Source organism: Bos mutus, chromosome 8, assembly GCF_027580195.1.
Source record: "Bos mutus isolate GX-2022 chromosome 8, NWIPB_WYAK_1.1, whole genome shotgun sequence".
Lineage (NCBI taxonomy): Eukaryota > Metazoa > Chordata > Mammalia > Artiodactyla > Bovidae > Bos > Bos mutus.
The window spans coordinates 31,920,625-31,934,235 of NC_091624.1; the positions used below are offsets into that span (position 1 = coordinate 31,920,625).

At 44.9% G+C, this 13,611-nt stretch overlaps 1 protein-coding gene across 2 annotated transcripts in view; it reads right to left on the minus strand.

The window, feature by feature from the left end:
* DAPK1 (death associated protein kinase 1) overlaps positions 1–13,611 on the minus strand; it is a 211,786-nt gene that overhangs the window by 60,095 nt on the left and 138,080 nt on the right. For both annotated transcript variants that reach the window (XM_070375366.1, XM_070375367.1), the window contains exon 4: positions 1,000–1,138. In XM_070375366.1, the coding sequence (XP_070231467.1) occupies positions 1,000–1,138 (139 nt within the window). The remainder of the gene's footprint in view (positions 1–999; positions 1,139–13,611) is intronic.

Here is a 13,611-nt window from a genome sequence, read left to right on the forward strand (position 1 = left end):
AAAGTGTCTTATCAAGGTGGGGGTGACTGGAGCAGTCTCTTTGGAAGACTCGGGGAGAAATGGTAGCACTCAGAATTTTCCAACTGAAGCACAAGGAAGCTGGGGTATTTATCCACTATCTCCCCAGGTCCACTGCTAAGAGCTGCTTCAGTGGGTATTTATGCTTTGGCATTTCCAGCTCCCAGCAGCAGTCTTTGGGGTGTGTGCCAGTGAGTACTGGGGGATCCAGATGTGGTCTTGACAGCTCTGCTACAGTAAATATGGAGAAAATCTTCCCTTCTCTTACATCTTATCCTAGCTCCAATGACAGGAGTCATTCACTTGGCAATCCACCACACACTGCTTGGTGATAATCTTCTCACTGTTTTGGACTGTACCCTGAATCTTACATTGTCACTTCTGTTGCTCATATGGATGTCTTCCCCTCCCAAAGAGACCATAACCTCTGTGATGGGTGGGAGTATGACCTGCCCCCTCCCCCCTTTTTTTTATTGCTGATAATGCCTTGCCCCTAGTCAACAAAGACCCCAAGTAGACAGTCTCAGAGTCTGGCTTAATTGATTGCCAGACAGAGTCAGCCCAGAAGCCTTTGCATCAAGAAAGAGAGTAGAGATTAAAATACCTTCCATCTTATATGATAATAACCACAGGTAGAGAGAAATGGAGCAGCCAGTGGCTACTCCAGGCTGAAAATATCTCATAACTAACAGCAGCCCCCTTGCTTAAAGACTTGGCTGGCAAGAGCCCTCAATTCTTCCCTAAGAAAATTCTAGAATGTGATGATTAATCCTAAGCCTCTATTCCACACAATGGTTAGGAACTGCTGTAGTAAGCATGCATTATACACTTGCTGATTTATACTGATAACTGTTATGTGTTAAACCCCTCTAGGGAAAAAAAAATACATGTATCTCTTTTGGGTGCCTCCATTTTTCCCAGCAAACAAACAAGTGCTGTGATATGCATATGCTTTCATCTGGTTTACACCACACAACGTACCTTAAGATCAAAGTGGGCAATCTGAAGGGAGTGCAGATAGTAAACACCATTAAGAATTTGTTTGAGAAATTCAGTTGCTTCCTCTTCAGTCAAAGATTCCTTTTCAGCTAAGAAGTCAAACAGCTCACCACCTGCAACGCTGAAAACCAGGAAGCAGAGGTTACTGATGACAGCTTCTGTCTCCTATTGATTTGTTTTCTCAAAGACGATTTGCACACTCAAACTTCTGGCAAGAAAATAAGCGTCGAGGACATGCTGAAACTGCTAAGCAAGGAATCAGAATTCTCTGTGCTTCTCATTGTTGGATGACAACTCTGCATTCAGGTATGCTTGTGCTTGAAAGCAGCTGGGTATTGCTCTCCTAATCTGCTAGGTTCACAAATGGGGGAGGAGCAGAAATGTGATGGAAAAAAAAAATCAATGCGTCTTTCAGACATCTTATTCAACATATTCATATGTGAAGTCTTAACTCACTGATTGGAAAAAAAACCCTACAATCCAACTTCGTGTAGAATTTATAGGATATATCTTCCTAGCCCAGTCAGAGACTACCTGGAAACTTCAAAATCTGTATGTTAGTCAATTAAAAAAAAAAAACAACAAAACACTCACATTACAACCTATGGCCTGACAATCAGTGTTTGTTTGTATATTCTGTATTTGTATCTATGAAAATACTTTCATATTTATAAAAATCACAAACATACACAGAATTGAAATGCCTGTGGTTGCTGGGGATTTATCGAATCTGTCTCCTTGGCCAGACTGTAAATCCCTGGAGAGCAGTGGTCAGCCTCCGGCTGTGGGCCCACTGTATGTGTGCTCCCCACTCCTCCCACAGGGCCAAGCACACAGCAAGAACACAAAACTTTTTAATTAAGTAGATGAATGAAGAAACTCCCCTAAAAAAATCCACAGTAGTGATTAATGGCAAATAACAGAGAACTTGTAATAAGAGTTTTTATAAGTTGATCTTTATAGAGTTTAACCATACATTCACAACACAATAATTAACTGCAATTATGCACATAACTGTGTGTGCATTATCTTTCTTTCAGCAAGACAGCTCCATAAACATACCTACCACATCTACATCCAGAATAAGAAAACTGGTGCTCGTGAGATTAAACTATAATGACAAACAAGCTGCTTTCACAAAAGAAGTTTGAGATTTTGCCCCTTCACCTTCCAAGTCCATGTTTTTTGTAGCCTGGCTCAGGAGCCACTGGCAGCAGAATGGCTTGGGGTGTTTTAAATATGCAGATTTGGGGCATCACTTCCAACCTGCTGCATGAGTTTCCAAGAGTGGGGGACCAGGAGTGCAGCATTTTAAACAAGCACCTCAGGTGATTCTTGCGCACGTGCTAAGTCGCTTCAGTTGTGTCTGACTGTGCAACCCTAGTGTTCCAGGCTCCTCTGTCCATGGGATTCTCCAGGCAAGAACACTGGAGTATTGCCATGCCCTCTTCCAGGGGATCTTCCGGATCCAGGGGTTGAACCTGCGTCTCTTGCACCTTCTGCATTGGCAGGCAGGTTCTTCACCACTAGCACCACCCGGGAAGGCTCAAGTGTGATTCTTAGCACACTAAAAACAGAGGACTATTTTTCCAAGTGTTAATGACGTCCTCCTGTTTCAAGGCTTATACCTGAGGATGTTTATCTGGAGGGGAGGGCAAAGTGACTCCTCCACCCCTGGGGCCCGAGGGCATTTCTGCCGCAAACCACAGAGCCTGAGCCCTGCCTGGGGGGCAGGGGCCTGGTGTGGCCCTTGATAACACCACTGTCTGCACCCTCCCAGTCTTGCTCCCCTGGGCCATGGGGCCTCACACTGGCTCCCTGCTCAACTTTATGGAGCCCTTTGCTTCTCACTTTTTTGTTTTATTCCTCTTAAAACCAACAAAACAGAGAGGGGGACTCCTTCAACTATAGGGAACAAAAAGGAGGAAAAAATGGGAAACTGTGAACCACCTAATGCTGAGAAAGTCACTCTACGGTCCTTTTGCTTCTTTGCTCTCCGGCCTGCACGGCCACCCCTTAGGTAGACACTGCAGGTTCCAGGATGGAGAGATGGGCCAGAGTCAGCCTGTCACACTCAAATCTTAATTCTGTGGCCAAAAGGTTATTCCTTTGTGCTGAGCCTCATTCTTTTCATCAAATGGGAATAACAGGACTTACTACTTTGAGGGTTTTGAAGGTTTATGATAATAAATATACATAAAGCCCATGGCAGGCAGGTCTGGCATGAGGCTGAGGTGTAGGAAGTAGCCTGGTACTATTATAAAGGAAGGATCCATGCACCTACGCTCCAACATGAAATCCCCTTCCTGCCTGTTCCCCTCTCCCCCTTCAAATCCACTCCCTACACACTCAGTTGTGTCTGACTCTCTGTGATCCCATGGACTGTAGGCCATCAGGCTCCTCTGTCCATAGGATTTTCCAGTCAAGAATACTGGAATGGGTTGCCATTTCTCCTGGGAGAGGAAATCTGATGTGCTCAAAGGGAAGGGACGTGTTCAAACAGCTCTGAGATCTGGTCCAGTGAGGCATTCCGGAGATGGTGTAACAGCATCTCCCACCTCCTTCTCTGAGCTGTGATCTTGCGTCTGGTTCCACCCCCTTGAATCTGGGCAGATCCATCACAGCTTTGACCAATTAGACATAGCAGAGTGATGCTGTGTCAGCTCTGGTGTGCTTTATCACAGGCCCAGGGCTTCCATATCCCACCTCCTGAATCCCTCCTGTAAGTGTGATGATCCTAAAATCACCCTGTAGCATGGAGAAACCCTTGGAAGATGAGATGACTCATAAAGAGGGAAAGAGGCAAAGAAGCATTGAGCAAGGAAGGAATCTTGGAAGTTAGACTGTCCATCTGAGTCCTTCCAGAATTCCTGATCCATTAAATGCAATGGTCATTTTAATTCTCTATGATGGACACCATCATATGAACTCAGCCCACATTTTCCTTGAGCAAAGACCTACTCTCCCCAATGCTGTGGATCGAAGCAGCATAGCCCCAAGCCCTCATCCAGCAGGGCTCATCTCTGCTGCAGAACCGCTGTCCAGGGTCTTGTTCTTTCCCTGGAAGCCCACAGCCAATGGCTACTGTGGCAACATAAACCTGAGGTCGACTCACTTCTAGAAATAGTGAGATACTAAATGTTTTAGGCTTTATGGGTAATACAGATTCTGTCACAACTGCTCAACTCTATCCACTCTTCATTTCATCATATGGAAATGAAGAGTGGAACTGCGTTCCAATAAAATTTTATTTACATAAACCCTTACTTGTCTCTTGAGAAACCTGTATGCAGGTGAAGAAACAACAGTTAGAACTGAACATGGAACAACAGATTGGTTCAAAATTGGGGAAGGAGTATGTCAAAGTTGTATGTTGTCACCCTATTATTTAACTTCTATGCAGAGTACATAATGTGAAATGTTGGGCTGGATGACTCACAAGCTGGAATTAAGATTTCTGGAAGAAATATCAACAACCTCAGATATGCAGATGATACCATTCTAATGGTAGAAAGCCAAGAGGCACTAAAGAGCCTCTTGATGAAGGTGAAAGGGAGAGTTGAAGAAAGAAAAAGCTGGCTTAAAACTCAACATTCAAAAAATTAAGATCATGGCATCCAGTCCCATCACTTTACAGCAAATAGATGGGGAGAAAGTGGAAACAGTGGGCTTGTCTTGGGCTCCAAAATCAGTGAGGACCATACCTGCAGGCACAAAATCAAAAGGTGCTTGCTCCTTGGATGAAAAGCTATGACAAACCTAGAAAGCATATTAAAAAGCAAAAATATCACTTTTCCAACAAAGGTCCATATAGTCAAAACCATGGTTTTTCTAGTAGTCGTGTATGGACTTGAGAGTTGGACTATCAAGAAAGCTGAGCGCTGAAGAATTGATGCTTTTGAATTGTAGTGCTGGAGAAGACTCCTGAGAATCCCTTGGACAGCAAGGAGATCAAAAAATTAAAGGAAATTAATCATGAATATTCACTGTAAGGACTGATACTGAAGCTGAGATTCCAGTACTTTGGCCACCTGATATGAAGAGCAGACTCATTGGAAAAGACCCTGATGCTGGGAAAGATTGAAGGTAGGAGAAGGGGGTGCCAGAGGATGAGATGGTCGGATGGCATCATTGACTCAACGGACATGAGTTTAAGCAAACTCCAGGAGATAGTGAAGGACAGAGGAGCCTGGTGTGCTGCAGTCCATGGGGTCGCAAAGAGTCAAGAAATGACTTAGCGACTGAACAACAACAAAACAGGTGGCCACCTGTATGTGGAAAACATGCTCGTTTGTGCACCCCTGATATAGAAGCCAGGTCGTCCCAGCCCAATTTGGGGCAACTCTCAAGGGTCATTCTGGCTCCAGAACTCCGTTGGGTCAGCCAGGGCTGAGCTGCAAGACAGTTCCTTCCTCTCCCTTGGAAGAATTAATTCTAAGAGCAGTTCTTCAGGAACATCCTGTACATTCTACTCCAGCCCAGAGTCTGCTTCCCAGGGAACACGCCTTGCACCCTGCTAAATGTGGAGGTAGTCTGTTACACAGCAGTAGCTGTCTGGAACACTCCCCATCTTGACTGGGTCTGTTTCCTCTGAGCAGCCAATGGATATCAGGTTTACCTCGAAAGGCTGGCCACCTCATGCCCTATTCAGTCGTCATGTCCTAAGTAACTTAACTCTAACAGTGCTTCCTGACCACAGAAGTGAGAACCGGGAACAACCCTGGAGTGAGGGAGCAGACAGCAAAGTGACAATGCTGTGAGAAAGGAAGCAGGGGTCATCTTTGATTTTCTCCATCTACCCTCAACCTCTCCATCTACTCTCAGGCCCTTTTCAAATTCTGTGTTGTTCACAATGAGGTCCACACCATCACTTGTGCTGGGAGCCAAATCTTTCAGCTAGACATCAGGAGGGTTAGGACCTGGACCCCATCTCACTGCACCTGGACCCATCACTGACTTCCTGATGCCCTGAAGGTCTCCCCTATATCCTCATTCTCCTTCATGCCAGTATGGGAAGGCTGATGTTTTAGCCAAGGGCCTCCACTTACAAAATCTTTAATCAATAATCAAAATAATTGAAACTAAGTGATTCCAGCAAAGGGTGGGAAGAATGATAATCATCCCTTGTTAATTTACCCCCTGCTTGTTCCCCTAAACTCAGAAGATAGAAAGTGACCTGATATTTTCACATAAACTTTCACATGCATGCTTTGAGCCAGAACTCAAATGCTTACAATGCCATTGCTGCACAGCAGAATACTGTTAACAAGATCAGTCAAAACCCTAGTATTTTCACTCTTTGTTCCAAATTGTACATTTTGCTTAAGAGGAGGAAGATTGATGGAGAGAGGGGAAGAGCAATCTGTACAGTAAATATAGAAAGTGAGTTTCACCTTCTTTATTAGGGCTTTGAGTCAGTGTTTTAAATTATAGCATCATAATAGAAATTGTGTGGAATGCATGTTAATAAGCATAGGCTGTTTTCATCAAGAGCTCTGGAAAATATGAAGGTTCACTTTCCTCCTCATGACTTTCATCAAACACCAACGCCTTCCCTGAAGCTACTGTATCTGAATGTCATCAGGACATGTTCCAGCTTTAATGATGAGGTGGGCCTTCAGAGTGACCTAAGAGAAATTACTATAGGATTCCAGTTTCTAAAGTAAAACATTCTTCAGGGTCCCTGACTCTTATTAGGAATTGTCCAAGATATAACAAGACTTGATTTTGGACCAGATTTGGTCATAATCTAAACTTTAAGGGACTCTTGACTATAAGTTGATAAGGCTTTTCAAGGCACATGCCGTGATTCTACAGTGTTGGATTGGATTTCTATGCTGGTGGCTTAGAGCAAGTCTGAGTGGTTGTTGAACTGGGGGCCATTCAGGAACTGAGTATGCTCTGCCAGGGCACACCATCGGGGGCCTGGCTGGCTATCACACAGAGCCCTGGGAGGTGGCCTGGCAAGCGGACTGGATGGGCCTCAGCACACAGGCCCCCACTCCTGCTCTGGCCTCAGGCTGTGGGTGGACAGAAAGAGAATGGAGGTCACGTCACTTCTCTGCACCTCAACTTGGGTGTCTGTACAATGAGAAAGTTGAACTGGTAAGTGACTCTCTAGCCTACCATACACAACAAGAATTGGGAGGTTTGGAAAAATGCAGTTTCCTAGAACCACTCCCTGAGGTTCTGGCTCAGCAGGTGGGGGCCCAGAACCTGCATTTTAACAAGTCCCTTGGGGGTCCTGATGCTGGTGGACCACACCTGGAGAAGCCTATCTCCTGTCCCTTGCAGCTCTGATAATATAAGATTCTATGAATCTATGTGTGAATGGAGCCGAGCTTTGCTTCCATCACGCTCACCTTCTCCTCCTGGCTGCACAGCTAATCTGCACTTTCCAGCTCCCTTGAGCTGAAGACTAGCCAGTGCAACATGAACCAGAATGAAGTGCACCACATTCCGGCCTGGCCCCTGAAATATCTCACGCAATCCTCCACTTTCTTTCCCCCTTCTCTTTGGCTACCTGAACACAGACAACCCAGCAGAGGACCCCAAGGAGGACTAGAAACAACAGAGACATTGGTTAGAAAGTATATGGATCCCTGAGTTAATGCTTGTAGGAGAGCCACTCAACCTGTAGCATCCACACTGGACTTTGAGTGAGAAATAAGTACTATTAGGTTAAGTCATTGAAATGCTGTGGTTGTAGTCTGTTTGCTCTAAATACAAATCACTTCAGTCAGGAGTAAAAATGCAATCCATTTTTTAAATTAAACTCGAAAGATGGTACTGATGAACCTATTTGCAGGGCAGCAATGGAGATGCAGACATAGAGACAGATTTGCGGACACAGCGTGGGAAGGAGAGGGTGGGGCAAATTGATACAGTATAGAAACATACATGTTACCACATGTAACGCAGATAGCCAGGGGGACTCTGCTGTGTGACACAGGGAGCTCAACCCAGTGCTCTGTGACAACCTAGAGGAGTAGGATGGGACAGCAGATGGGAAGGGGGTTCAAGAGGGAAGGGACGTATGTATACCTGTGGCTGGTTCATGTTGATGTATGGCAGAAACCAGGGTAATTATAAAGCAATTATCCTCCAATTAAAAAAAAATTTTTTTTAATTAAAGGAAAGCAACCAAAGCAAAGCACAGAGTACATTAACTGTTCTGGTCACCTACTGCTGTGTTACAAATCTCCCTGAACTTAGTGGCTTTAAACACAGCTATTATTATCTCTTAAGGTTTCTATGGATCAGAAATCTAGGAAGGGCTGGGCTGGGCAGTAGCTCTGGCTCAGGGTCTGACATGGGGGTGCAATCAGTGGCTGAAACTGAAATTACAGGGGTGCCAGAACATCTGGGATTGTCTGGGCATCTCTCTCCACATAGTCTTGCATAGTCTTGTGTCTCTGTGTGGTCTCTCCATTTGGGGTAGTTTGGACTTCCTCATGGGATGGCGGACTCAAGACAAGTGAACTATTTGCATGGCAGTTTAGGTCTCCAGGGCAAGTGCTCTAGAAACAGGGTGGAAGCTGCCTCAGAAGTCACAGAGCATCAAAAGGGAGTCACAGCCCGACCAGATTCAAGGGGAGGAGATTTAGGATTCATCTCTTGATGGGGGAACTTCAAGTGTCCAGATGGACATGGAGGACAGGGGAGGAAGTTGCAGCCATCTTTGGAAAATATAATGTCACATTAACTATGAGAGAGACGAATAGAAATCCTCACTCTTAATTATCCTACATGGATATTTGATAAGGGCTAGGTATAGGCAGCTGGATTAGTTTACTAGGGCTGCATAAACAAACTGGATAGCTTCAAACAACAGAAATTTATGGTCTCACAGTTCTGGAAGCTGGAAATCAAGGTGTCAGCAGTGCCTTGCTCCCACTGAAGCCCATAAGGGAATCTTCATGCTTCTTCCTAGTTTTCAGAGGTTTGCCTCAAAGGAAACCCTGGGCTTTCTTTGGCTGAGGATACATCACTCAAACCCTATGCTTGCACATGGCCTTCTTTCTCTCTGTGTCTTCACATCATCTTCCCTCTCTGCAAGTCTGTGTTTATGCCTAAAATTTCCCCTTTATATAAGGACACAGGTCAGATGGATTAGAGCCCACCACAGTAGCCTCATTTTAACCTGGTTACATCTGCTAAGGCCCTATTTTCAAATAAGGTCACATTCTGAGGTACTAGGGATTAGAGCTTCACCATATCTTCTTCTTTTTTTTTCTTTGCAGGGGGCATAATTCAAACCATAACAGGTAGTAACTGCTCACAGGGCTGCAACAAAATACTATGGGATGGCTAAAGCAACTCAGGGAAAGGAGAGGATGCAACGGAAAGGGAGGATAAATAGAATCCGCTGATATTTTTTGTTAGTCTTGCTTTCAGATTCTCTTATGAAGGAGGGGTTCATTCATGCATTATTATAAAAAACTTTTAAATTCAAGTCAGAAAATGTTGGAGAAAAATGCATATCTGATCCCATCCTGAAGTAATTTCCCCAAGACTTTGAGATGCTTCTTTTTTGGAAAACCAGCTCTCCTGGTGGACTCTGTGTGAAGGTGTGAGGGGAAGTACCCAACCGTTTCTCAGCTCTGCCTTGAAATAAACCTCAAATTAAAAAGCAATGCTCCATGGTCATTACCAAGTGTTGAATGCTCTTTCTTGTTAATCTAGGGGAAGTCCTGAAGGGTTTTCACATTCTCACCTCTCACTAATTTAAATTCCCTGGGTAACTGAGGTCTTTGGGGAATGCAAAACTGAAGCTGGAGAACTCAAAGCAAAGATGTGGTACAATATCTTCCTTTTGCATCTGTGAAACAGCTGTGAATTTAAGGTCAAGGGAGATTAGGGGTTTGACAACACCATTCTTTGATTATAGACTGTTGCCTCAAATCACATAAATAATATCAAAGGAGTTCCCAACCTCCACACCTCCTCTTGAATTAGTCCTGCCTCCTACATCCAAAAATGCAAGCCATATCTGCAAATAAGTTCTCTGTTTTTACTTCAACTCAAGTAGAACTTAAAAAGAGTTCTGGGGATTCTCATGGAAAAGAATGCCTGGCACTCAAAACTCATGGAGGAAGTGCTCTTTCATTTCACCCAGGGCGGTTGTGCCCAAAACAGGAAGACTTCTGAATGTTTCTAGAATGAAATCCCTGAAGGAAGAAAGAACATGGCTCAAGTTAAAAAAAGCATTGGAGGCAGGGTTTCAGTCTGGACTCTGTGACCTCAGATGGGGCAAGTTACTTTCTGAGGCGCAGTTCATCTGTTTACAGAATAGGAACAACACCTATTATCACCTCTGGGGATGCATGGGGATAAGACGTAGGGTAAGCTTGTTGGCCACGTGGTCAGTGTGTCGGTGTTCCACGTAGCTGTCCTGGGCCTTCGATACTCTAGGCCACAGGCAGCTGGGTGAGGAAACCCTCGAAGCTACTCTCTGTGTATCTCGTCAAAATGGCATCATAAGGCGTGGACTTCTCGTGCAGCTCTCATGCTAACAGTAGAATGATGCCACACACTCGCCTGCAGTTAAACATAAGAGTTTTCCTGAAATGGGGGGACATTCCTAGGGCCCGTAATCTGGGGAAGAGGTGGATTCCCAGACATGAAATAGGTAAGGTGGAAGGGAGCCTTGGCTCACTTTCCTTGGGTCTGGACACAGAGGGATCTAGTCCAGCCTGAGAGCTGCCCGGGGCACTGGGATGAGAGCCTTGAGGGGGAAGGTGGGCAGGGTGGCAGAAGCCAATCCCAGTCCAACACCATCCATCCAGTGTGACTCCAGTTCCCTCGTTCCTGGCCAGTCTCAGTTGAGCAACAGGAAGTTAAGGACAACAGCCTTTTCTTGGTTAGGCAAAAGTGTTAAGGAACACTGAGACCTTGGTGGAGGTAAAAGAGTCCTCAAGGGAAGTTCAGGCTCATGGGCCAAAGTGATCACCATTCTCACATGCCCCTTCCCAGGTATGCCCCTGTTGGCCAACCTGGTAGATGTGGGCTTAGCCAGGTAGATGGCACAGAAACCCTTCCATGCAGGGAGGACTGAACTTTAACTTGGTCTCTTGAAAATATTATACAAGAAATACATGAATATACTTGCCTTAAGGAAAATTAAAACATCCATGTATAACACTAAAGTTCCTTCTATCTCTCTCCCCTTCTCCTCAGTCCTGGTCTTCTCTGTCCCTCCCCTTCCCCAAAAGTACAGATCACACCGATTCAATTTATGATTTTCCAGCTTCATGATGGTGCAAAAGCCATAAGCATTCAATAGAAACTCTACATCGAATTTTGAAATCTAGTCTTTTCCCGGGGCTACTGATAAAAGGTACAATCTTCACACATGATGCTGGGCAGGGCAGCTGTGCCCAGTGGAAACAGCCAGTACTCAATAACGTAACATGTTACCAGTGTTTATTGCATATTGTGTTTTATGTTCCAAATTCCATCATATCTACAAAATGCTCAACTGTTTCTCCCGCTTCTGGTGAGAAGAGGAAGGTAAAATAATTAGTTTTAGCTCAAGATAACTGCTCAACTGCAGGCTGATGCAAGTGTTCTGTGCATGTTTAGGGGAGACCAGGCTAAGCTACAGTGCTCCGAAGGTTAGGTGTATTAAATGCATTTTCAACTTATAGTGGGCTTACTGCTAAGTTGCCTCAGTCGTGTTCGACCCTGCGCGACCCCATAGACGGCAGCCCACCAGGCTCCCCCGTCCCTGGGATTCTCCAGGCAAGAACACTGGAGTGGGTTGCCATTTCCTTCTCCAATGCATGAAAGTGAAAAGTGAAAGCGAAGTCGCTCAGTCGTGTCCGACTCTTAGCCCCCTGAAACTTTCTATATATGTCCTATGGACTACACAGCATTCTCTCATCAACACTCTAAGAACATAAGTGGTATCAGACAGCACGAGCTGTTCTACACTGTTAATCTCAGCTCAGCTATGCCCGTCGGTCGGCACAGGGCTCCGGGGTCCTCCTTTCCGCTGCTGCCTGGCACTCACTGGAATGTTTACAACAGCATGCACTCAGCCACTCCCCCAACTGAGAGGCTTTATGTTGTTTCCAATTGTTTACTATCACAAACTACAAGGCAACAATATTTTTGTGTCCCTGGCCTCTTCTGAAAATGTGAGGGCTTTTCTAGGCCATAGGACACATAGCCTGATTTGGAATTTCTGGGTCAGAGGTTATTTTGTAGCCATGATGCGATTTGAAACATGAAACACAATATGCAATAAGAGTGTCTGTTGATTCCCCTCGTGTGGCTGACTGGGAGCTGCCCAGCATCAGGGGAGATCACTAGACCCGGGAAAAGATTAAAATTCAGACTTCGAAGGATGGTTTCTACTGAATGCTTGTTGTTCCCACACCATCATAAAACTGAAAAATCATGAAGTTGAATTGGGACCATCTTTACTTTTGGGGAGGGAGGGAGGGAGGAGGCGGGGTTCGGGACAAGAGGAAGTAGAAGGAACCTCAGTTTGAACACGGATGTTTTACGTTCTTCCAGCTGCAGTGGATGAATGTGCTGTGGATCACAGCCTCACTTGCTGGTGTCATGACTTCGGGCCAGTTTGATGGATGAAATGAAATCCCATTATTATCCCACATCTCCCTGCTTAGTAGTGAGATTAGTACTCTTACGTACTGAAAGATTAGTCATCTTTCATATGCTATCAGCCTTTCATATTTGAGTGGAAATACACTGTCCACACCCTTTGCCCATTTTTCTCTTGGACTGTCTTTGGCTTTAATTTTAAATGATTGATAGGCATTCCTTACATCTTTTCGACACGAGATATGGATCTCTTAAGATTTTCAAATATCTTCTTCCAATCTGTCATCTACCTTCTAACTTTGTTTAAAGTGACGTTTTCTTAAACAGAAGTTCTCAATTTGGATGCAGTCCAACTTTTCACTCTTTGTAGAAATCAAGATTTTCTAAACCCAATGTGTGGCAGTGAAATGGCAAGTGTTTGTAGCAGCTATGTAATTCAGGGCATGGAACTTCATCTTCCTGTGCTTGCAGATACTAACAGCGGCTGCCTGTGAGCCCAGAGAGGCAGAGGGAATGGCAGAAGCTTTTCCTGCACTGCTGTTCTTCCTTGCACCCCTGAAGCTCTCTGGGCTGGAAGCTACCGGAGGACAGCATTACATAGTATCAATTCCCAGTTCCCTGAACTAGAACTCCAAGAGCCAATTATGTGCATCTCTTCCCAACTCCATCCTTAGGGCTATCATGTCAGAACTAGAAATTGACCATAGCGAGATCTGTACCAAAGAAATAGACAAACATTACATGTCAGGGTTTATCTTGCCTGGAGAGCCAGTTTTTATGCATTTACCAGCACACCACTGACAGCAGCATCCTAGGCACACAGCCCTCTGCCTGCACGGCCTTCAGCTGAGGGCTACTGTTCGTGCATATGGACAACTCTAGACAGAAAATTCTCCTTATGCTAGACATGAAATCTAGCTCCGCTCACCCAGTCCTGATTCTGTCTTCTAGAACAGAGGTCAACTATTTCTGTAAGAGGCTTTGTGTGCTACACAGTCTCTGCTGCAACTATTCGACTGTTAC